The sequence below is a fragment of the Equus asinus genome, chromosome 10, assembly GCF_041296235.1.
Source record: "Equus asinus isolate D_3611 breed Donkey chromosome 10, EquAss-T2T_v2, whole genome shotgun sequence".
Taxonomy (NCBI): Eukaryota; Metazoa; Chordata; class Mammalia; order Perissodactyla; family Equidae; genus Equus; species Equus asinus.
The window spans coordinates 51,786,477-51,810,773 of record NC_091799.1 but is presented as its reverse complement, the minus strand read 5'-3'; the positions used below and the strand labels follow the sequence as shown (position 1 = coordinate 51,810,773).

The following is a 24,297-nucleotide window of genomic DNA, read 5'->3' as shown; positions in this document are numbered from 1 at the left end:
GAACTACCTCAACATAATAAAGGCCATATATGACAAACCCACAGCCAATATCATACTCAATGGGCAAAAACTGAGCGCCATCACCCTGAAAACAGGAACAAGACAAAGATGTCCTCTATCACCACTCTTATTTAACATAGTACTGGAGGTTCTGGCCAGAGCAATTAGGCAAGGAAAATGAATAAAAGGAATCCAAATAGGGAGGGAAGAAGTGAAACTATCACTGTTCGCAGACGATCTTATATATAGAAAACCCCCAAGAATCCATTGGAAAACTCTTAGAAGTAATTGACAACTACAGCAAAGTTGCAGGGTGTAAAATCAATTTGCATAAATCAGTAGCATTTCTATATTCTAATAACAAACTAACAGAAAAAGAACTCAAGAACACAATACCATTCACAATTGCAACAAAAAGAATAAAATACCTCGGGGTAAATTTAACTAAGGAAGTGAAGGACCTGTATAATGAAAATTACAAGGCCTTTCTGAGAGAGTTGGATGATGACATAACAAGATGGAAAGACATTCCATGTACATGGATTGGAAGAATAAACATAGTTAAAATGTCTGTTCTACCTAAAGCAATCTACAGATTCAATGCTATCAGAATCAAAATCCAAATGACATTCTTTACAGAAATAGAACAAAGAATCCTAAAATTCATATGGGGCAACAAAAGACCCCAAATTGCTAAAGCAATCCTGAGAAAAAAGAACAAAAGGGAGGCATCACAATCCCTGACTTCAAAACATACTACAGAGCTACAGTAATTAAAACAGCATGGTACTGGTACAAAAACAGGTGCACAGATCAATGCAACGGAATTGAAAGCCCAGGAATAAAACCACACATCTATTGACAGCTTATCTTCGACAAAGGAGCTGAGGGCATACAATGGAGAAAAGAAAGTCTTTTCAACAAATGTTGCTGGGAAAACTGGAAAGCCACATGTAAAAGAATGAATACTGACCATTCCTTTTCACCATTCACCAAAATAAACTCAAAATGGATCAAAGACCCAAAGGTGAGACCTGAGACCATAAGGCTTCTAGAAGAAAAACGTAGGTAGTACACTCTTTGACATCAGTATTAAAAGGATCTTTTCAGACACCATGTCTTCTCAGAGAAGGGAAACAATAGAAAGAATAAACAAATGGGACTTCATCAGATTAAAGAGCTTCTTCAAGGCAAATGAAAACAGGATTGAAACAAAAAAACAACCCACTAACTGGGAAAAAATATTTGCAAGTCATATATCTGACAAAGGCTTAATATCCATGATATATAAAGAACTCTCACAACTCAACAACAAAAAATCAAACAACCCGATCAAAAATTGGGCTGGAGACATGAACAGACATTTCTCCAAAGAAGATATACAGATGGCCAATAGGCACAGGAAAAGATGTTCATCATCGCTGATCATCAGGGAAATGCAAATCAAAACTAGACTAAGATATCACCTTACACTCATTAGAATGACAAAAATAAGTAAAACAAATAGCAACAAATGTTGGAGAGGTTGTGGAGAAAAAGGAATCCTCATACACTGCTGGTGGGAATGCACACTGGTGCAGCTATGGAGCTATGTACTATGGAGCACAGTATAGAGATTCCTCAAAAAATTAAGAATAGAACTACCATACGATCCAGCTATCCCACTACTGAGTATCTACCCAAAGAGCTTGAAGTCAGCAATTCCAAAAGTCCTATGCACCCCAATGTTCACTGCAGCATTATTTACAATAGCCAAGACTTGGAAGCAACCAAAGTGCCCATCAAGAGATGAATGGATAAAGAAGATGTGGTATATATATACAATGGAATACTACTCAGCTGTCAAACAGAACAAAATCATTCCATTTGCAACAACATGGATGGACCTTGAGGGAATTATGTTAAGTGAAATAAGCCAGTTAGAGAGGGATAATCTCTGTATGACTCCACTCATATGATGAATTTAAAAATGTGGACAAAGAGAACAGATTAGTGGCTACCAGGGGAAAGGCGGAGTGGGGGGTGGGCACAAAGGGTGAAGTGGTGCACCTACAACACGACTGACAAACCAAAATGTACAAGTGAAATTTCACAAGATTGTAACCTATCATTAACTCAATAAAAAAAAATTGTTAGAGGAGTTGCTTACGTCAGCTCGGGGAGGAAGGTGTGACACAAAGAGGACCTCAACTCCATCTGTAGTGAGTTCTTCACATATGTATACACATATACATATACTAAATCTTAAACCTTGTTACATCTGGATGGAGAGTGCATACATTTGTTATATTCTCTGATATTTTTCTCTATGCTTGAAAGATCTCCTAATAAAAAATTTAAAAAATATTTTAAACAGTTCCCAAAGTAATCCTATTAACTATTATTATAAACAGTGCACAATTAGGTTCACTCATATCTATTTTAATCAAGATTGATAGCTTTTAGGATTATTCAAGAGCTTCTTGCTCTTATTATTTTCATTTATTTAAAGGCAATGGAGCTCTTTTGCTTCTTGGAAAACTCATGAATCTAGATATGTGAGCTATTTAGGTAAAATATATATAGATTTTCCTATCACTTCTCACTCTTGTAGTTTAAGTCAATAACTATATGAAGGCACTGATCCTCTTAAAGGGAAAGGAATATTATATTTCTGCATGCATAGTAAGCTTTTAAAAAGTGCTTACATTAAAAAAAAAACCTCCTATGTCAAATGACATATTGCATACTTATTTTATCTTAGTGCAAGCTGTGGCACATGGTGGTCATTCAAAGCATGGGCAATGAATAAACGCTGCTAAATATTGTAAAGAATAATAATCCCATTTTCCAGTACATAAATGGTTACAACCCCAAGAAACGTCTATCAATAAAAATCCTTATGTCCCTTTCAACTCTGTTTTATGATACTATCAATAAAACTAATGATATTTATAAGAAAAAAATAATAATCACTCTAAAGGTAAATGAATTGAATTCTCCAATCAAAAGACACAGAGTGGCAGGAGGTTAAAAGAACAAACCCAACAATATGCTGCCTTCAGGAAACATCTCAACTCTAGAGACAAACATAGGCTCAGAGTGAAGGGATGGAAGACAATACTCCAAGCTAATGGCAAACAAAAGAAAGCAGGTGTTGCTATACTTACATCAGACAAAGTAGACTTCAAGATAAAACTGGTAAAGACAGACATAGAGGGGTGTATAATGATAAAAGAGACTCTCCACCAAGAAGACATAACACTTATAAACATGTATGCACCCAACACAGGAGTACCAAAGTACATAAAGCACCTATTAATAAACCTAAAAGGAGTTATCAGTGACAGCACAGTAATAGTAGGGAATCTCAACACCTCACTTATATCAATGGATAGATCGTCCAGAAAAAAAGTCAACAAGGAGATAGTGGACTTAAATGAAAATCTAGACAAGATGAACATGATAGATATACAGAGAGCACTCAATCCAAAAGCAGAATAGACATTCTTCTGAGGCACACATGGAATGTTCTCAAGGATAGACCATATATTGGGAAACAAAGCAAACCTCAATAAATTTAAGAAGATTGAAATCATATCTATTATCTTTTCTAACCGTAATGAGATGAAACTAGAAATCAACTACAAGAAAAAAGCTGGAAAAGGAATGAAAATGTGGAGACTAAACAACATGCTACTGCACAACCAATGGGTCATCAAAGAAATAAAGGGAAAAATCAAAAAATATTTGGAGACAAATGAGAATGAAAACATACCATACCAACAATTATGGGATGCAGAAAAAGCGGTCTGAAGAGGGAAATTTATAGCAATACAGGCCCATGTGCCAGGAGCCGTGGCTACATCATTTGATCGGCTGTTTGACACGGTCCAGCCGATTAACGCTGAGGGGTGCAGGGTCACCCCTTAGTGAATAATAACCGGCCGGCCCCTCACATAGTTCTGAAACCTGTGCTGCTTCTAATTGCCCTTCATTCCTTTTCCTTTCTTAACCTCTAGTTTTCACTCCTTTGGGTGGCTGCTTGGGAGGCACTACCTCCCGGGAGAATTAAATATAGTCAGAGAATGTGACCACCTGCAGGTAACTTTTAAGATATTTTTCAGTTAGTTAATGGAGGAGCACACAGTCCCTTTTGAGACAAGCAGAAAGGAATCCTGCCCAGATACCATGTTGAATTAGGTTTATGGCCTCCATCTGGTTAATATTTCCTTCTCCCTCCAATTCTTTGTCTAAATATATATATGCATCATCCTTCTAAGTTTGCTGGTTAATTGGATGATCAAGAAGTATCTACATATTATTCTTGACCTTCTGCTTTCTGTTAAAATGTTATAGAGGTTTTCTCCTAAAAGCAATAAATAATAAATAATTGATGAGTAGCAGGGCCGAGGGGTGCAGGGATGCCCCTCGATGAAGAACAGCCGGCCGACACCCCTGATATTTTGTGAATTATATGCATGCTTTCTATCAAGGTTATGTCTATACTTATTTCTGTTTTTTATTCTTGAAGATATATAGTTTAGCTTAGCTTTTCAGCCCTTTACTTTACTAGCAAAGTGATACTTTCTCCAGGCAGTGTGCTTAAGGGACTGTTAGCTCTACAGTCTAAAAGACAAAGGAATGCTTTTCACCCCCTAACGGGCGTGAAAACGTAAAGATGTTTAACTGCCCGCTGAGAATGCAGATAGCCCTGGGGATAAGATACCCTGGAGTCACCTTTTGTTCCCAGTAACCATCTACACTAATGGTGTAAATGATTGAGGGAGGCAGGGATGGCTCCCCCAGGATGTAACCAGACGGACTGCTGTCCTGTCTGGAGGCCTGGACCTTCTCTCCATGATTTAACTTTACCATGAATTACAACAGATGTCTAGGTACCTATCTCTTTTAGCTTAGAGACAACAAACACTAGCTAATTGCGGAGAAGACTACCATTAACCTTGTGCTCTATAGAATAGAATGCTAATAAATATTCTTGCACTCATTTTTTACTTCCTTATCTCTCTGAGAATATTTGTAGAGCTATTTCTGTACTAATCCTGAAAAATATGTAAACGACACTTGTGCACAGTAAACTTGGACTTGCTAACACTGACCCAAGTTTCACGTCCTCTTTATTTTCCCCTCATTGCGTCGACGTCGTCCATCCCTCAGGAACCTGGACTCAGCCGGGGCGGGACTCCGGCACCCATGTTAACAAACAAGAAAAAGCAAAAATAAACCGTCTTAAACTACACCTAAGAGAATTAGAAAAAGAAGAACAAACAAAGCCCAAACTCAGCAGAAAGAGGGAAATAATGACAATTAGAGAAGAAATAAATGAAATTGAAACAAAAAAGACTGTAAAAAGGATCCATGAAACAAGGAGCTTGCTCTTTGAGAGGATCAACAAAATTGACAAACTCTAGCCAAATTTACTAAGAAAAAAAGAGAGAATCCTCGAATAAATAAAATTAGAAATGAAAGAGGATAAATTACAACAGATACCACAGAAATACAAAAGATTATAAGAGAACATCATGAAAAACAAACTGTACAATCTACAAGGAAGGGATGAATTCTTAGACTCTTACAACCTCCCCAAACTGAACAAATAGAGAATCTGAATAGACCAATCACAAGTAAAGAGATTGAAACAGTAATCAAAAACCTCCCAAAAATAAAAGTTCAGGATCAGATTGCTTCTCTAGAAAATTCTACCAAACATTCAAAGACAATTTATTACTTAGTCTTCTCAAACTATTCCAAAAAATTGAGAAAGATGGAAATATTCCTAACATATTCTGCGAGGCCAACATCACCTTGATCCCAAAGCCAGACAAGGACAATACAAAGAAGGGAAATTATGTGCAAATATTGCTGATGAACATAGATGCAAAAATTCTCAACAAAATATTGGCAAACTGAATACAGCAAAACATTGAAAAGATCATACACCATGATCAAGTGGGATTCATACCAGGGACACAAGGATGCTTCAACAGTTGCAAATAAATCAACATGATACCCCATATTAACAAAAGGAGCAACAAAAACCACATGATCATCTCAGTAGATGCAGAGAAAGCATTTGACAAGATCTAACACCCGTTCATAATAAAAACTCTCAGTAAAATGGATATAGAAGGAAAATACTTCAACATAATAAAGGCCATATATGACAAACCCACATCCGATATACTCAAGGGGAAAAACCGAAAGCCATCCCTTTGAGAACAGGAACAAGACAAGGATGCCCACTCTCACCACTTTTATTCAACATAGTACTGGAGGTTTGGGCCAGAGAAATTAGGCAAGAAAAAGAAATAAAAGGAATCCAAATAGGCAATGAAGAAGTGAAACTCTTGCTGTTTGCAGATGACATGATTTTATATATAGAAAACCCTACAGAATCCATCGGAAAACTATTAGAAATATTCAACAACTACAGCAAAGTTGCAGGATACAAAGTCAACGTACAAAAATCAGTGGCATTTCTATACTCTAACAATGAACTAACAGAACAAGAACTCAAGAATACAACCCCATTTACAATCGCAACAAAAAGAATAAAATATCTAGGAATAAATTTAACCAAGGAGTTGAAAGACATATACAGGGAAAACTATGAGACATTACTGAAAGAAATCAAGAATGACATAAAGAAATGGAAAGATATTCCATGAACATGGATTGGAAGAATAAACATAGTTAAAATGTCCATACTACCTAAAGCAATCTACAGATTCAATGCAATCCCAATCAGAATCCCAATGACATTCTTCACAGAAATAGAATAAAGAATCTTAAAACTCATATGGGACAACAAAAGACCCAGAATAGCCAAAGCAATCCTGAGACACAAGAACAAAGCTGGTGGCATTGCGATCCCTGACTTCAAAACATACTACAAAGCTACAGTAATCAAAACAGCATGGTGCTGGTACAAGAACAGACACACAGATCAGTGGAACAGAATTGAAAGCCCAGAAATAAAACCACACATCTATGGGCAGCTAATCTTTGATAAAAGAGCCAAGAACACACAATAGAGAAAGGAATCCTCTTCAATAAATGGTCCTGGGGAAACTGGACATCCACATGCAAAAGAATGAAAGTAGATCACTATCTTTCTCCATACACAAAAATAGACTCAAAATGGATCAAAGACTTGAAGGTAAGACCTGAAACCATAAAACATCTGGAAGAAAATATAGGCAGTACTCTCTTTGATATAAGCCTTAAAAGGATCTTTATGAAGTCGATGTCCGCTCAGACAAGGGAAACAAAAGAAAAAATAAACAAATGGGACTTCACCAGACTAAAGGGCTTCTGGAAGGTAAAGGAAACCAAGATAAAAACGAAAAAGCAACTCACCAAGTGGGAGAAATTATTTGCAAATCATGTATCTGATAGGGGGTTAATCTCCATAATTTATAAAGAACTCACGCAACTGAACTACATAAAAATAAACAACACAATCAAAAAGAAGACAGAGGATATGAACAGACATTTTTCCAAAGAAGATATACAAATGGCCAACAGGTACATGAAAAGATGCTCAACATCACTAATCATCAGATGCAAGTCAAAACTACACTTAGATATCATCTTATGCCTATTAGAATGGGTATGACCATGAAGACAAAAAATAAATGCTGGAGAGGTTGTGGGGAAAAGGGAAGCCTCATCCACTGCTGGTGAGAATGCAAACTGGTGCAGCCACCTTGGAAAACAGTATAGAGATTTCTCAAAAAGTTAAAAATAGAAATACCATATGACCCAGCTACCCTACTACTGGGTATTTATACAAAGAACTTAAAATCAACAATACAAAGAGATTTATGCATCCCTATGTTCATGGCAGCATTATTCACAATAGCCAAGACATGGAAGCAACCCAAGTGCCCAGCGACAGAGGATTGGATAAAGAAAATGTGGTGCATATATATATGTACAATGGAATACTACTCAGTCATAAAAAAGACATAATTATCCCACTCGCAGCCACATGGATGGACCTTGAGGGCACCATGTTAAGCGAAATAAGCCAGACAGAGAAACACAAACTCTGTATGATTTCACTCATATGTGGAATATAAACAAAGTTAAGGACAAAGAGAACAATTTAGGGGTTACAATGGGGAACTGGGGAGGGTGGGCACAAGGGGTACAGGGGCACATTTATATGGTGTTTGACAAATATTAATGTACAAATGAAATTTCACAATGTTATAAACTATTTAGACCACAATAAAAAAAAAAAAAGAAAGAAAAAGAGGAGGAACATGACCAGATAATAAGACCTATCACAAAAACCCAGGAAAAAATCAATAGCATGGCACCTCTGCAAGGACACGAAAATCGACCTATGGAACAGAATAGAGAGCTCAGAGACAGCTACAGGATAAGGGAAAACTTAACATCCGGTAAAGGAAGCCCACAAAACCGTAGGACATGGATGGAGGGAATGACTGTGAAAGAAAATTTGGACAAATTTGACTTTATGAAAATTAGCTAAAAGTACCCCCAAAATATGTAAGGTACAACATAGTGAGTTTTCTTAACAATGCTGTATTATATATTTGAAGGCTGCTAAAAGAGTAGATCTTGAAAGTTCTCATCACAAGAAAGGAAAGTTTGTAACTGCGTGTGGTGATGGATGTTAACCAAACTTACAGTGTCGAGGATAACCCTAGTCTTCTCTGTAATGTCTCGTTTAGTGCCATAAGAACTTGTTCTCATCATCGTTTATGTCATTCAAATGTACTTTTCCAAAACTCATTCTTCAAGAAAAAGTAAAGATCTCAGAGATATATTTTTAATGTGCAGACCTGAACTCCCAGAAAGAGAGGAATCATACAAATGTGGGCATAAGGATGGATGTCTTCTAAAAGGAGGCACAGGAATTCATTGACAAGAGTTACCCACAGGGTGCAGATTAAGAAGGAAGCTCATTTTTATTGCAAATTCTTTCGCACTCTTCTTTTTTGCTAAGTGCATAATTTTGGTTAAGTCTTGGATTAAAAACAATAAAAGTGTTTCTCCACCTCACAGGACCGCTGTGCTGAGCAAGACTTGGAGTGAACACTTCCTCCAAAACGCCTGTCCAGTCCAACGCCTCCTCACCATCCCCCAGCCCATGGCCTGGCTCAGGCCTCGAATCTCCTCCCTGGGCCCGATCCTACAGCTTGTCCTCTCCAGTAGGCCCCCCTAGCCCTAGAAATCTCTCTCTGCTACCCAGATCTCACCTGTCCTCCTCCTGCTCAAACACTTTCCTTGGTTCCCCATTGCCTTTGACTTAAAATTGGAGCACTTAACATTTCACTAAAGTCTTCCACAACCGGCCTCTCCTGCCATCTCCCAGCCTCATCATCTCACCATGAGTCACTCTCTCTCCCTCTTTCTCCCTCCCTTCCTCTCTCCTTCCCTTCCTTTGTCCCTCCATCCCTCACTCTCTCTCCCTCTCTTGCTCCCTCCTTCCCTCTCCTTTCTCTCTCTCTCCTTCCCCCTCCTCCATTCTATTCCTCTCTCCCGCTCTTTGTCTCTCTTTATCTCTCCCTCTCTGCTACCTTCCCTCCCCCTCTCCCTCTCCCTGTGCCCTTCCCCTCCCCTTCACTTTTGCCCACACTATCTTCTTGACAGAACCGCACACAACTACACCCAAATGTCTACTGATCAGCATTCAAGGTCTCAGCTGAGAACTCTCTCCACCCTCAGTCTTGCCTGTCATGCTCTGAACCCAGGCCCTGCCCATGTGGACTGGGAGTGTCCCGACCTGGGACGATCCCCCACCAGGGTGGGAGCTCCTGGAAGGCACAGGCCAGGGCTGGGTGCTTCCCGGGTCTCCAGGACACAGGATAGGGCTGGGAAGAGCTGGGGATGGCACAGAATTGGGGATGGGCAGGCAGTGTGGCAGTGTTTGCTGAATGGGGACTGGATGGATGAAGGTGGAGGTGTTCATGGACAAGAGTTGAGTGACTTCAATCCCCAGGTGTCCCCTGTGAACCCCGGACTGAACAATATGATAGGAGTTAGGAGCCCAGCAAACATCCAGGCAGTGCAGATGTTTGAAAGAATGTGATTTCAGAGAGAAAAGTAAGGGAGCAGAAGGGAGGTTCACTCTCTGAACATGTCCTGAGGGGCATGATCTGCCCTCACACATTGTCACTAGTTCTCTCAACAGCCCAGATCTTCTACCCAGAATGCTGTAACCTTTCCCTTGTGATCCCGGCTGGGTACCTGACCCCGTCTCTGGGCTCTGCTCCTATTCCCACTAAGCAAAAATGACAGAATCCATGAAAAGACCTTGCCACTCCCAGCTGGGGAGCAGAGCCAGCAGAGGGTTTCAGGAACAGACCATGTGCACCTGCACTCACCACTCAATCTCTTTAGGCTCGCGGTCCCTTAGGAGCTCTCGCACCTCCTGCCGGCACCGCTCCTGGTGCTCCGGGTGCCTCGCGAGGTTGTACAGGACCCAGGCGAGGCCGCTGGCTGTGGTGTCATGTCCTGAGAGGCAGCCAGACAGGTTTGGGTCTCTGGACGGCTTCAGCACCAGAAGGTGGACAGCGCCCTGACATTAAGGCCCTCAGGGAGGATAGGGAGGATGGGGGACGATGAGGTTGCCCAGGGACCACCAGCCAAGTCCCTGGGATAGAGAGACCCCTGCCCCTTCTGTAGTCTCACCCGCAAACATAAAGGTGTCAGCTTCAGCTCGGATGTCCTCATCTGACAGTTCCTTCCCATCTTCATCCTGGAGAGAAAGCAAGACCCCCAAAATCACCAGTTCCTAGGGGCCCTGAGACAATCTCTGAAGCTCCAACAGCCACCCAGGACCCCAAGCCAACCCTGCACTCCTGGACCTCCCTTTGTCCCTATCACCAGAGGCCCCACCCCACAGGCCTCCTCCTTGGCATCCTTGCCTCCTCTCTTGTCCCTGGTGGGAGGAATCAATGATCCATGAATATTTCCATGGTTCTACATGATGAGGACTTTCTGAGAAAAATATATTGGCAACCCAGGTTGCAGGATGATTGACTGGCAACTTGCCTTGGAAGTTAGAGTTTGAGCATCACTCCAGAGCCATTTGCTCACATTCTAGGATGGTAGATCCAGAGATTCCTTATCTCCCCTGGAGATAACCCTACAGAACCTACAGAATTTGCCTTCTCACTGAAGATCTGCTTATATTCCAGAAAATTCTCCTTCTCCTAATCTCCCTCTCTCTCACCATAAGGAAGAAAGGACACATGAGTCAACTGTCCTAAGTTCCAAGGTTCATACTGTGGTGTCACCGCTCTCATGATGCAAGCATGGCTGCACATACAGGTAAAAGCATCACGCCACCCTCAGAGGAACTTGGGAATGGGGAACCAGAGCCACATTTCTGCTCTGGCTACTGTTAGTGCTGTAATCAATACGTGGGCTGCTCTGATCCGGGGTGCTGACATAGATATATGTGTTGTCTAATATATATATATGTTAGACTTAATAAGTTAGAGTAGAGTCCCAGGCCCTGCCCAACATCAGTTTCAGACTTTGCCGTCCCCCAGAGCCTGCATTCCACACAGTCATCTCTCAAACATACCCCTGACCCATCCCTCCCTTCCTCAATCACCTTCCATAGCTACCCAACTGCCGTCTGTGTCAGGTCCAAGTTCTCCTATCTGACATTTGAAATCAAGGTGCATCCTACCTCTTGAATTCAGATCCCAGAGAAGCCCACCTTGGCCAGCAGGAGCACGTCGATGAAGTCCAAAGTCTTGACCTTAGCCTTGGCCTTGAGGAGGTCATCAAGACCCTGATCAGGGAGGGTGCGACGCCGCTCCTGGATGACAGAATCTGTGAAGTCATGCACCAGGCGGCAGGCCCTACGGAAGCGCCATCCGTCAGGGATGAGGTGGTACAGGGAGTCCATGTGCAGGGTGATCTGCTGGTTCCGCTTTGTCACAAGGGCACTGAGCTCCAAGACGGCAGAAATGTATTCACTAGGCTTCCTGCAGGATGCGGGCATGAAGGGAGGCAACAACTTAGCTCACCTGAAGCCCAGGAAGCACCTCCCACCAGAAATCAGGCCCTACATCCCATGGGGAAATTGAGTCTCCAGGAACAGATGGCCCCACAGACGGATGGTGGGGAGGATCCAGGAGACGTGACTCTCCAGACTTTCTTCTCTCCCTGCTTCCTATCCTGTCTCTGTGAGCTGCCTCCATGTGCCAGGTGCCCAGGGCACAGCTGAGACACCACGCTTCTCTCCTTTCTCTCCTACCAGTATCTGCCCTTCTCCTTCCAAAGCTGTCCACACAGCTCAGACCTTGTCCTCTCCCAACTGACAATGGACCTAGCCTCCTCCTGAGTCTCCATGCATCCAGTGTCAAAACCACCTGTGTCTACACAAGTCTTCTCTAGAGTCAGACGTCCAAGCTCAGCTTGACCCTCATCTGCTCAAACACCTTCCATGGTTCCCTGGACACCTCAATCAAGTTCATAGCTCTTTGCCTGGCTTTTGAATATCATTAAGATCTACCCCCACCTATACCTCCAACCCCATTTCCCAGGTGTCTCCTTACTGTTGCACACATTCTGCTCGTCCTAGCCTCCTGTCCTGTATTAAACATTTCTAACTACCTGAAAATATTGCTCTTTCACTTTCCCATTCCCCACTTCAGTGTCCAGCTCAGACCCTTCTCCTCCAGGAAGGCCCTTCTGATTGCCGTGGTCAGTCCTCCCTCCGTCTATTACCTTGCATCTATAGGCTGTATTCCCTGGCCCTGGGCAAGGACTCACTCCTGGCAGTTGCTGTCGAAACTGAAGACACATTTCTGCAGACTGTCGAGGGTCATGAGGCTGATGTGCTCAAACATGTCCAGATGGGCACTGCCCTCCGAGGCCAGGCGCTTCCACTTGGCCTGGACAGAGAAGCGGCAGAGCCGGGGCTGGGATGGGCCTCCCCTCAGCCCAGCCCCAACCCAACACCAGGACGGGGTCCCCAGACCCAGCCTCTTAGCCCCAGGCACCTGTCCTGTGGAGGACCAGGCATGAGCAGGAGTGGACGCTGTTGCTGTGAGGATATGAAGACCCCACGGCTACGGGTCAGGAGACCTACATTCCAGTCCTGGCTCTGCCTGCTACACTCTGTGCACCCTTGGCCAGCTCACGGCCCCCCTCTGGGCTCCACTTGTCAAATCCTCAGTGACAGGTCAGATGACCTGCTTTGGTGTCAGACAAACCAGGTTGGAATCCCAGCTCCACTTGTTAGCTCACTTGCCGTCTGTGTGAACTCGAGCAACTCCCGAACCTCTTTCAGCCTCAGTTTCACCATCTGTAATGGGGAAAAAGAATCTCCACCTCACAGGGACATGAAAATTAAATTAGACAACACACATCATGGAATTGCCGTGTAACTTCTAGCATATAGAATGTGCTCAATAAATGCTAGCTTTCATCATCCTATTGTTATAAATTGGCTAGGAGACTGTCCCCTATGTTGGTAGTGGTAGTCCTCCATGGGCCCTGAGCACCCTGCAAATTCTTGCTGGGTATGCCAAAAACACAAAGCCCTGATGTTCTTTACCTGGGCCATTTCTCAGAGTTGTTTTTGCAGCAAAGAATGTGATGGGAAGAGGAATTGTCTCCCCCCGGGCACATATCAGGCTTGCTTCCAATTGCTATGAAACTCACACAGTCCCTAAACCTAGTGCTCCTCCTGTGCATTGCAACAGACTGCATGAGCAGGCATCTGTGGAAGCCCACCTGTTTCATCCTCATGGGATTTGGGGACTTGGAGGAAGAATGCAAACCAACAATAGGCACGTTCAGCTTGCTGAGCCATGAGTAATAAACTGTCCTTTGTCTCTGGTTCAGGAGTCTCATGTCTTCTGGCAGGATCCACAAAACACTAACGAGTCTACTTGTCAGCTCCCAAGTATGGAAAAGTCCCAGGCACTTCACAAAACCCCCACCTCCAATGCTTCACCTCCCTACATCCACCCTTTGCAACATGACTATGAACTTCCATGAGCAGGAGGAGCCCATTTCACCACCCTTCATTCTGGGCTGGCCTTTGGACTTGCTTTGGCCAATGTGGTAAAAATGATGAGTGATCATCCTAAACCTAGAGCTCAAGAGGCATTGCAGCCTCCTCTCAGCCTCTCAGAACCTGGCCTCTGCCGTGTGAACAGCCTGAAATGCCTTCTGGAGGGAGGGAACCACACGAGAGGATTGTCCCAGCTGAGAGCATCCTAGACCAGCCTGCAGCCAACCAGGCCCCAAACACGTGAGAGGACTGAGCCCAGAACAGCAAAGTACCTGACCCACAGCTGATCACAGATACGTGAGTGACCCCATCCACGTCCAGAAGAAGCAGCTCACTGACTCGTAGACTTGTTAGCAATAATGAAACCTTATATATTGAAAAGTGGTTTGTTACTCCATATTCAGTATTCAACATGCAATGTTCATCACTATCGTCAACAGTGTCTCAGGATTCCAAGGCTTCTGAGAGGGAAACATAGAAACTAGCACATGAGCACCTACTATGTGCCAGGGACAGGAGTCCGTTACATCGTCTTGATCACCCTGCAAAGTGAGGCTCATTATCCCCAGTTTACAGCTGAGGAAACCGAGGCTCAGAAAGGAGAAGCAATGGCCCCAAAGCTACCCAGAAGAGCCAGAATTCCAGACAAGATGTCTCTGAGCCCCCATTGCTCCCAAGGCTCCAGGTAGGAGCTTGGGTTCAAGAGACTCACATGCATGATGTTCACACTGTCATTGAAAATCCTCACGTAGGACTTCAGGATGTTGAAGTGCAAGGCGGGTGTCAGCATGCGGCGGTGCCTGCTCCACTTGTCACCGCCACTCAGCAGGAGCCCATCCCCTGGTAGGGGCAGCCACAGAGAGTGAGCAAGGGAGGGCCTTCCCCTGGGCCCCAAGGTTGTCCCCAATCCCCTCACACACAGTTACTCACCCAGCCAGGGCTTCAGGAATCTGTAGAAGACCACGTCCTTGGGTGCAATGGCAGCTGACATGAGAGATAAGCCATCAGCGGCCATGGAGAGGGGGAGTGGAGGGACTTTTCAGACAAGGTGGGGCCCCAGCCAGGGGTCTGCATTCCCCCTCCAGGAGCAGCATAGCAGAAGTGGGGGCAAGGGCAGAGGAAGATGGGAGGAGGGGCGAGGCAAAGGGGGAGCACACCAGGCTGCAGCACAGACTAGAGCAAGGGCAGAGCCCACTGACACACCCCTACGTGCTTAGATGCACCCCAACATGGCACAACACGCCCCAGCACGGCTCAGAATGGCTCCTACAGGGTCCAACATGTTCTAAACACCCGAGCACAGCCCAGCACTCTACAAAACACCTTCACAGGGACCTAGGACACTGTGTCTGCCCAACACTCTCTCAGATCTCCTGGGACATCTGACATGGCCCCACCATGCACTAACATTTCCTCCATGAAACAACATGCATGACAGACCCTGACATCACACAACATGCTCTGACATGGACCAGAAGACAATCTGACATGACCCCAGCATGTCCCACAGACAGGACTTAAACACAGTCCCATTAATGTTACAGACGTGGACCAGACTTGACCCAGAAATATCCTAAGACCGGCCTCAGACAAGACTCACATAAGGTCTCAGGCATTTCTCAGAAGGACCCAGGTCCTAGAGCTCAGAAAAACCCCAAATGTGGCCCAGGCATGACCAGCAAAAGGACCATACAATCTCAAGTGGCATCAGACAAGACCCAAACAGACTCCGACATGCCAGGAATGTCCTTGGCAACAGCCAAGCCACAGATGTGACTGAGACCATCACCATTTGACCCAAGGAGTAAACATATACCAGCCGTAACCAAGTGTAACATATACCAGGTGTAACCAAGGGTAACATATACCAGCTGTAACGAAGTGTAACATATACCAGCCGTAACCAAGTGTAATATATGCTAGCCGTAACCAAGTGTAACATGCACCAGTTGTAACCAAGTGTAAGATATACCAAGGGGTAACCAGGTGTAACATATGCCAGCTGTAACCAAGTGTAACATACACCAGCCAGAATAAGTGTAACATATACCAGCTGTAACCTGGACCCAGGTGGAAACGCAGATGTGACCAGATGTGGCCATACAGCAGACATCACACAGACACAGCCTCAGTGTGAGCAGACACGACCAGATATCAGGCAGGTGGGGATCCAGGTAAGACAGAGGCAGTGTCATCTCCACCACGGCCCCTCCTGTCTGCACCAGGTCGCCTGCCCAGCTGGAGGCAGCACAGAGACCTCAACAGCAGGCAAGCTGTGGCCTTCAGGGTGTCTACCTGGAGCAAAGAGCACCGGCTTGATGCAGGTAGGGTGAAAGATGTGGATGACCACATGCCAGGGCCCCACCCACCAGCAGCACACATTCCCATAGGTCCTTGCCAAGCCCTGTGTACAGGAGACCTTCCTCTGAGGTCCGAATCTGGAGAGGAGCAAAGAGGAACTGAACCACTCTTCCAGGTGGCCAGAGGGAAGGACCTGCAGGGCAGAGACCCAGACCTGAGCCCCGTGAATCCCACCCAGCAGCTCATCCTCCTCCTGGGATCCCTCCCCGCACCTTCCATACATGACAACTGAGGTCCCTCAGTTACAGGGACACAAAGGGTCCTTCCCCATTTGTTTTTGTTTGTTTTTTCCTGCTTTATCTCCCCAAACCGCCCCCCCCATACACACTTGTATATCTTAGTTGCAGGTTCCTTCCCCATTTGAACCCAAAATCCGTGTTCACCTGACTTGTCTCCTATCCCCATTTTCCGGATAAGGAGACTGAGGCTCTGAACGATATGAACTCACTTGCCCACAGCCTTCCAGGTCATAAGTGGCATGCCTGAGACCTGACCCCACATCTGTCTGAATCCAGGGCCTGAGTTCTTAACCTTCGAACTGCCTTGAACCCCAGAACAATAGCTCTGAGAACCCTATGCCTGCCTATCCAGGCAATCGGAGTCACAGTGACTGCATGAGGAACTGGTCCTGTGACCTAAGCAGGCAAACTAAAGCAAGTCCTGCAGCTCTTCCTGGAACTGTTGGGAACGAGCTCGTGTTTCCATGGGAGCTGAGCTTCTGGGACTCATCTTGACCAGCGTGAGGGTGAAGCCATCACAGAGGGACACAGAACTAACAGACGAAGACCGACTCCTGATGACACTGTCTGAGACCTGGATCCAGCCGCACCTGAAGACAAGATCACTGGCCTGAACAGTCAGTCGATTCCCTTTCTTTGCTTAGACCGTACAGGGTAGACATTCCACCACTCACAGCTGAAAGAGACCCTGGCAGCCAGAGAGCCGGGAACCTGCCCAGAGTCGCCCAGCATTTTGGTGTTGGAGCCAAGGTCCCTGTCGGCTGCTGCCTGTTCCCCTGTTCAGCCTGGTCCATCTGGAAGTCAGAAAGGCAGGGGGGCAGCAGAAGGGAGCCTGGCTGGGGTGGGGTCTGCTTGGGGCGATTCCTGGGGCCTGGAGCAGGAGAGCCATGAGCTTGAAGAGGACAAGCCACAGGAGGGAGTGGAAGGAATCAACCCATCAAAGGTGGACATCATGAAAATAGCAGCCCAGATCCTGCACCAGCCTCAAGCCCTCAAGCTCTGGCCTGGGGGTGGGCGGGGCTGAGGCCAGGCCTGGCGGGGGGCCTCAGATGCTATCTTGCCCACTGCACCCCTCTGCCCTCTGCTTTAGAAAATTTCTGCTCATTGTTTCAGACCCAGTTCCAGAAACTCCTGCTCCAGGAAGCCTTCCAGCCTGACCCAGCAGAGACCTTGCTTCTCCTCTGGGCTGCCTCACTCATCTCCCTCTGGCCCATTCCTCACCACTCGAGGTCGGGGATCACTCTGTCTAGACCTGTCATCTAAGAGTGAGGATCCCCCAGGACAGTGACTTGCATTGAGGCCTCTTGGGGCCCCAGGGGTGCCCAGGACAGCAGGGCAGGGGGCAAACAGCAGTGGAGGGAGGATCGGTGAGATGGGGGTTGGTGAAAACAGGAAGGGAAGAGAAAGACAACTGAGAGAAGAGGGGCAGAGGGCCAGGCTCCTGCAGGGGCTGCACAGAAGCTTGCAGGGAGCAGCTAGAAGCCCTCGGATGCACCACGGCACCACCACCACAAGCTCTGCGTGGGTACCTGAGGCGCTGACGATGGTCCGGACCATGTCGGGGTGGCAGAGAGTGACAAGGGGCATGACGGGGCCCATCCAGGTCACAAATCCCTGGGGGTAGTTGGCCACCAGCTGAGTTACGTCTCTCAAGCCCTCCTCTGTCGGAGGAAACTGCAGGCAAGGAGGGGCCGTCACTCCCCAGAAGCAGCCATGGCATGTGCCCCCTGCCACCTCTGCAGTGGACACTGTGTCCAGATTCTGCATGCATGGGGGAATCCCTGCTTCCTGCTGCTCCTTTCCTCTCAGGGCAGGAGTGTCCCTGAGGCCTCTCCAAGTCCCAAGGGAGCAACCAGGGCACAGGGAGAAGGCACGCTCTGCACACAGAGGCCGACCTTGGCTCCAGAAGACAGATTTCCCTCATCCTGAGAGTGGTTGCAGCCCCGGGGTGGCCACAGGGGGAGGTGCTCAAGGGGGAGGTTTGTGGGCAGCAGGGTGGACTCAGGACTAGACCCAGGGGCTCATTCTCACATCCTTTAATGTGCTAACCTGTCCAGGGAATGGTGATAGCTTTGCAGACTAGTGATCTTTCTACCCTGGCAGACCCCAGGGGAGAGAATGAACTCTAACGGTCAGTCAAGAGTGTGGCCAGCAACTAGGCAAACCTTCTTGTTATGAGCTTCTGGGCATGCGACATGCTGTCTGTCTCTCTCTATCTCACAGTGCATCCTGTCTGTCTCTCTCCTCACACTACATCCTCTCTGTCTCTCTGTCTCTCACATTGCATCCTTCTGTCTATCTGTGACAGCACGTCTTGTCCATTTCTCTCTTACAGTGCATCCTGTCTGTCTCTCTATCTCTCACTCTGCATCCTGTGTGTCTCTCTGTCTCTCATAGTGCATCCTGTCTGTCTGTCTCTCTATCTCTCACAGCGCATCCTGTCTGTCTGTCTATATCTCACAGTGCGTCCTGTCTATCTCTCTATCTCTGACCTTGCCTCCTGTCTGTCTGTCTATCTCTCACAGTGCGTCCTGTCACTCTATCTCTCATTACATCCTGTCTGTCTCTCTATCTCTCATCGTGCTTCCTGTCTGTCTCTCTATCTCTCACAGTGTGTCCTGTCTGTCTCTCTCTCACATTGCATCCTGGTTTTCTTTCTATCTCTCATAATGTATCCTGTCTATCTATCTCTTCTGAATCTATGGACACATACACATTTTCAAAATTGCAAATGAAAATACTGAGACCATGTCCTCCAAGAGGAGAAAGAGTAACATGTGGCTCCTCATAATGTGAATTCTCTAGTCCATCTTGCTGTCCGTGGCTGACAAATACCCCCAGCTGGTCCACGCAGGTGATCATAACTCATTTTCACCTTTATACCCCCTCCAAGTTCCACAAGGACCTGAGGGGAGGATTCAAACACTAGTAATAACTGATCCAGAGAGGGAGAGTCACTCAGCCAAGGCAACAGAGCAAGAGGGGCTGGAAGACGGAAGACTGTCCATGACGAGCCCCCACATCTGAGCCCTCAGAGAGGGAGGCAGACCTGCAGGAACCACGGCATTCCCGCTGCCCCGAGGGCCCAGAGAACATCCCAAGACCCAGAATCCCAGGAATGCCTCACAATGAGCTTTGGAACATCCCAGTTCTGAACTTTGTCACGAGAACAGTGAAATCACAGGAAGTGCTCCCCTGAGCTGCAGCTCTCGCCCCGGGAAGGGAAGGAAAGCTGTGCTCATCCCTCAGCTGGTCCAGAGGACGGGAGGAGCGGGTGGTCAGCTCTGGCCGTGACAGAGAGGGGTGAAGGCACGTTCTCCACCCAGGTCATCAGCACTTGTTGTGAGCGCCCACTGTCCACCCACCCCTGGGCTGGCCCTGCCATGTCTGCTCCCAGAGCTGCCATCAAGGTGGAGAGATAGATAATAAGTACTTGGACAATTAATGTTTAGTTAAGCATGAGCAGGACCAAGTGAAAGGTGAAGGCCTGGGTGTGGGCAGGCAAAGAACAGGCCTCTGAAAGGGGAAGTGAGTGGCCTAGTTCCTCCAGGTTGGACAACGGGGCCCAATGGGACATCTTGAGGGGAGAGTCAGATGAGAGGAAGGGGTCCCAAAAAGGGGTGGGGAGCTGTGCCCAGTGGGTGGGGGTGGGGAGGACATAGCTAATTCCTGTGGGGAAACTGTAGCCCAGCGTGAGCAGACTCAAGAAAATGGGCCAGGCAGAGTGGACCCTGGACAGTGCCCCCAAGGCCATCTCAAGCTCAGCGGTGGAGACTGGGAATGCCAGGGGTCTCGCTCTGTGCAGCCCTCCCTGGGAGCCCCTCAGAGCTGTACTAATGCATCCAGAGCAGGCTTGGGGTGGGGGACAAGGATGTGGCAAAGGCCTGGGATGGCAGAGCAGAGGAACAAGTGAGTGAGCAAGGAGGGGCTGCATGGGCCTTCGTCTCACTTCTGCTCTCCTAGACCACAGCCCAACCCCGAGCCCCTTTCCCAACCCCTCAGGAAGTCCACCCACCCTGACGCCCCAGACCCCTCCTGCTGCCACACTCACCAGGCCCAGGTGACCCAAGAACCAGTTCCGTTTGGGGGGCTGTGGAAAGCATCGTAGGCAGCGAACAATGTCATAGAAGGTGTAGGTCCAGACCAGGATGCGGGCCAGGAGCCAGGAGACCCCAACCAGCAGCAGGAGCAGCCACAGGGAGGCTGCCACGGGCCCGAGTCCCAGCCAGGACAGGCTCAGCTGCGGCATCCTGCAGGGCACACGGGGTGGAGGGCGAGCTCCTGGGGCCCAGGAAAAGCCAGGTGTTGGTGAGCTTGACGCAGAGACGGACAGCTCACAAAGAGGGCAAGGACCAAGGGTGTGAGGGACAGGACAGGGAGAGGCAGGAATGGTGAGGGGTGGGGCCAGGGCAGGGAGGGCTCAGAGAAGGGCTCAGAGAGGGGAGGGAGTCCATGGAAATCCAGAGGAAGAGGAAGAAAGAGACAGAAAGACAGACAGATAGAGACACAGAGAGAGAGAAGCAGAAGATAAAGAGGAAGAGAGACTAAGGAGGAAAGGCACAAACTGAATCAGTGGGAGGTTTCCAGAGGCTCCAGTTACAGGAAGTCCAGGGCTGCTTGCTCCCTGGAGCCACCCCTGCAGTGGGCAGTGCCCTCCCCACTCCAAGCCGGCACCTCCTTCCCTGGACCCCAGCCCACACCTCCTGTCTGCAGCTGCACACAACCTCCTCTCCCCTCCTCCTGGGAAGTCTCTGCCCCTGGACCCTGACCTGGGAAGGCTGGCAGGGCCAGGCTGTGTCAGCCAATCCCCACGGACCTGCTTACTTCCTCTCTACCTGGCCACAGGCCCAGATGGAGGTCGGGGGAGGGGAGCCAGTGTTGTCAAGAGAGGCCTATGAACCAGCTCAGGGTCACACACCATGGATGCTGGCTCCTCAGTACTCAGCACCTTTCTCATGGGCTGGAGGGGGAAAGTTGCTGGGTGGGCAAAGGTGTCTCTGGGCCCAAAGTTTACAGCCCCCCCTGCCCTTCCCAGTTCAGGGTGTAGAAGATGAAAGTTTGCATTCGAGAGTTCAGGTGCCAGATGAGCAAGGCCAGGCCAAGCCTTGTCCCCACACATCTCCTGGGCTATTGTCCACGTGAGGGGCCAGGTGGGCATCATCCACTGTTTCTCAGTGAAGAATCAGGAAGTTCAGAGACAGGGAGCCTCTGGCCCCAGGACAGCACAGCCTGGCAGGAAGCCAATACCTGCCTCCAGGCAGCCCAGGGCCTACGTTGCGACATGAGTGCTGGGAGCAGGAACAATGACACCAGCCTTGTGGGGATCACCGACACGAGACTCTAGGGTAAGGAGCCCCGTCAGGCGAGGGCACGTGGAGGAGTGGGGGGTGAGGCTGCAGGGGTCGTGAGAGCACGGGGTGCAGACAGCGGAAGGCAGAGCTGAGAGAGCCTGGGTGGAGTCATGCCTGTCCTCACTCTGACTGTGGGCTGTGCCGGCCCTCTCTGGGCTCAGAGTTCCATCTGGGAAACGGGATGTCAGATGAGGGCCTGAGGGGGGCAGAGGAGGGTTCCACAGGAAGGTGAGAAGGATCGGGAGCCCCAAAAAGACAGAATGAAGGGAAAGGTCCAGTAACTAGTCCTTGTGCTGCTGCGTGCCAATACTCCACATAAAGTAGACCTACTCTGTGCAGAGGACGGTATGTAAAGGGTGCCTACTATGTGCTGGGTATCTCACAAAACATCCCTATAGCCAGTCAGGATCTCTACATAAAGCATGCCTACTGTATGGCAGGTATGCTATATAAGGGGCATGTACTGTGTGCCAGGTACTCTCCACAAAGTGTGCCTACTGTGTGCCAAGTGCTCTACATAAATCCTGTCAACAGTATTCCAGGTGTTCAAGATAAAGCATGCCTACTATGTGTTCAAGACTCTCCATAGGGCATGCCTATTAAGTGCCAGGTGCTCTACATAAAGCACATCCATTACACACTGGGCATTCTACATAAGCACGCCTACTGTGTGTTGTGTGCTCTGTGTAAAGTATGCCTACTGTATGTGTCAGGTACCCCACATACAGTAAACCTATTCTGCCCAAAACACTTTATATAAAGGGTGGCTACTGGGTGCCAGGTACTCTAGAAAAAGTATACCTACTATGAGGCCATTACTCTACATAAATCCTGTCTACTGCATGCCAGATGTTCTACATAAAGCATGCCTACTGAGTACCAGGTATACTACGTTAAGTGTGCCTACTGTGTGCTGGGCACTCTACATAATGCATCCCTACTGTGTGCAGGGTACTATATGTAAAATGCTCTTCCTGTGTGTCAGGTGATCTACATAAGTTAAACCTACTGTGTGCCAGATGTCCTCCCAGTGAGATAAAGCATCACGCTCCCCTAATCTCTGGGCCAGCACCCTGGGATCAGGCAGAGACCCAGGTGATGCATCTGCATGAGGGAAGATGCCTATTTAACTGAAGAGTGAATGAAGGCACAGAGTGGGCAAGCCTCGAGCCCAAGTTGGAGGGCTGGTCATGCTCCCATGCCCAAGCCTTTCCCTCTGCCATGCTGCTCCACCCCCACTCGTAGGGGACAATGCCCCATTAATCCAGGGACATTTGTGATGGTGGAATCTCAGGCAATGCGGTGACCCCAGAGGGGACATCTTGAGGCCCTGTGTTACCCCGTGAATCATCCTCCCACATCCAGGAGGCACCACCCAAAGGATCTAGTTCTCCCCTCCTGGGCCTCCCCTGATCCTGTCCAGAAGAGCCCTGTAGGATGGTCTCAGGTGAGGAACTCAAATGATGGGGCTCCTGGCAGAGCTACTGAGCAGGATGGTGGGGGAAAGACAGTTCCCCTGACACTGGTGGGATGCTGGGGAGACCCCAAACCACCCTCTCCCCATCCCACTGGCTGGGGGATTCAGGTCCTAGAGCTCTCAGTGCAGTGGGGTGCACCGTCACCCCAGAATCTCCTCCCCCTCACTGGGGCAGACCACCTGCTGGCAGATCCATCCATGTCAGGATCAGGGGGACAAGGCCAGACAATGATAAACCAGGCAGAGTCTTGGGACACACAGGAGAAAGGGTCCTCAGTGCCCAGCGGTGCTCAACTCACTGCGGACCTACTGTGTGCCAGGAATATGCAGGCAGCCGAGAGCAGGAATGGTGGCCACCACCAGTAACTGGCAACAAGCCACTGAAGCTGTTTTAAGCCCTTTAGACATATTACCCATTTTTTTCATTTTGTGGATGAGTAAACTGAGGACGAAAACTATTGAGTGACTGTCCTAAGTCACAGAGCTGGTGGAGCCAGGCTGTGCACCAGGCTTCACACTGGGTGCCCTGAGCCACTAAGCTGTGCTCCTTTGTGTCTGTAAATGGGCATTTAGTTAGTGCCATCTCCCCCGATGTGGGAATAATCGAAAGAGACAATGCACATAAAACACACAGGGCAGAGGAAGGGCCTAACAAATGCTCCTCAATGTGATTGTCATTGCTACTGTTGTGTCATGTAATCATCCCACAGCCCTGCAGTATCGCATTCGTGAGCCGATTTTTCAGAAGAGGAACCGGAGGCTCAGAGAGATGAAGCAACTTGCTCCAGCCACACAGCAAATTAGGTAAATATGACATTGCAGGTGACAGTACAACTTAGCACATAGGTGCTC

The 24,297-nt window shown here is 47.7% G+C and overlaps 1 protein-coding gene across 4 annotated transcripts in view; it reads right to left on the bottom strand.

Annotated features, from left to right (window-relative positions):
• Window positions 1-21,410, bottom strand: part of LOC106831785 (cytochrome P450 4F2-like) — a 30,432-nt gene extending 9,022 nt beyond the window's left edge. The window contains exons 1-11 of one of the 4 annotated variants that reach the window (XM_070519303.1): window positions 21,318-21,410; window positions 20,669-20,898; window positions 18,147-18,291; window positions 14,948-15,001; window positions 14,730-14,857; window positions 14,290-14,383; window positions 13,250-13,329; window positions 12,769-12,890; window positions 11,708-11,978; window positions 10,669-10,735; window positions 10,362-10,491 (exon numbers count right to left, since the gene is read on the bottom strand). In XM_070519303.1, the coding sequence (XP_070375404.1) occupies window positions 10,362-10,491; window positions 10,669-10,735; window positions 11,708-11,978; window positions 12,769-12,890; window positions 13,250-13,329; window positions 14,290-14,383; window positions 14,730-14,857; window positions 14,948-15,001; window positions 18,147-18,291; window positions 20,669-20,866 (1,289 nt within the window). In that variant the 5' untranslated portion in view covers window positions 20,867-20,898; window positions 21,318-21,410. Of the gene's footprint in view, window positions 1-10,361; window positions 10,492-10,668; window positions 10,736-11,707; window positions 11,979-12,768; window positions 12,891-13,249; window positions 13,330-14,289; window positions 14,384-14,729; window positions 14,858-14,947; window positions 15,002-18,146; window positions 18,292-20,668; window positions 21,218-21,317 lie in introns of those variants that run through there. The other 3 variants (XM_070519305.1, XM_070519306.1, XM_070519304.1) reach the window with 3 other exon arrangements.
• Between the last annotated feature and the right edge of the window lie 2,887 nt (window positions 21,411-24,297).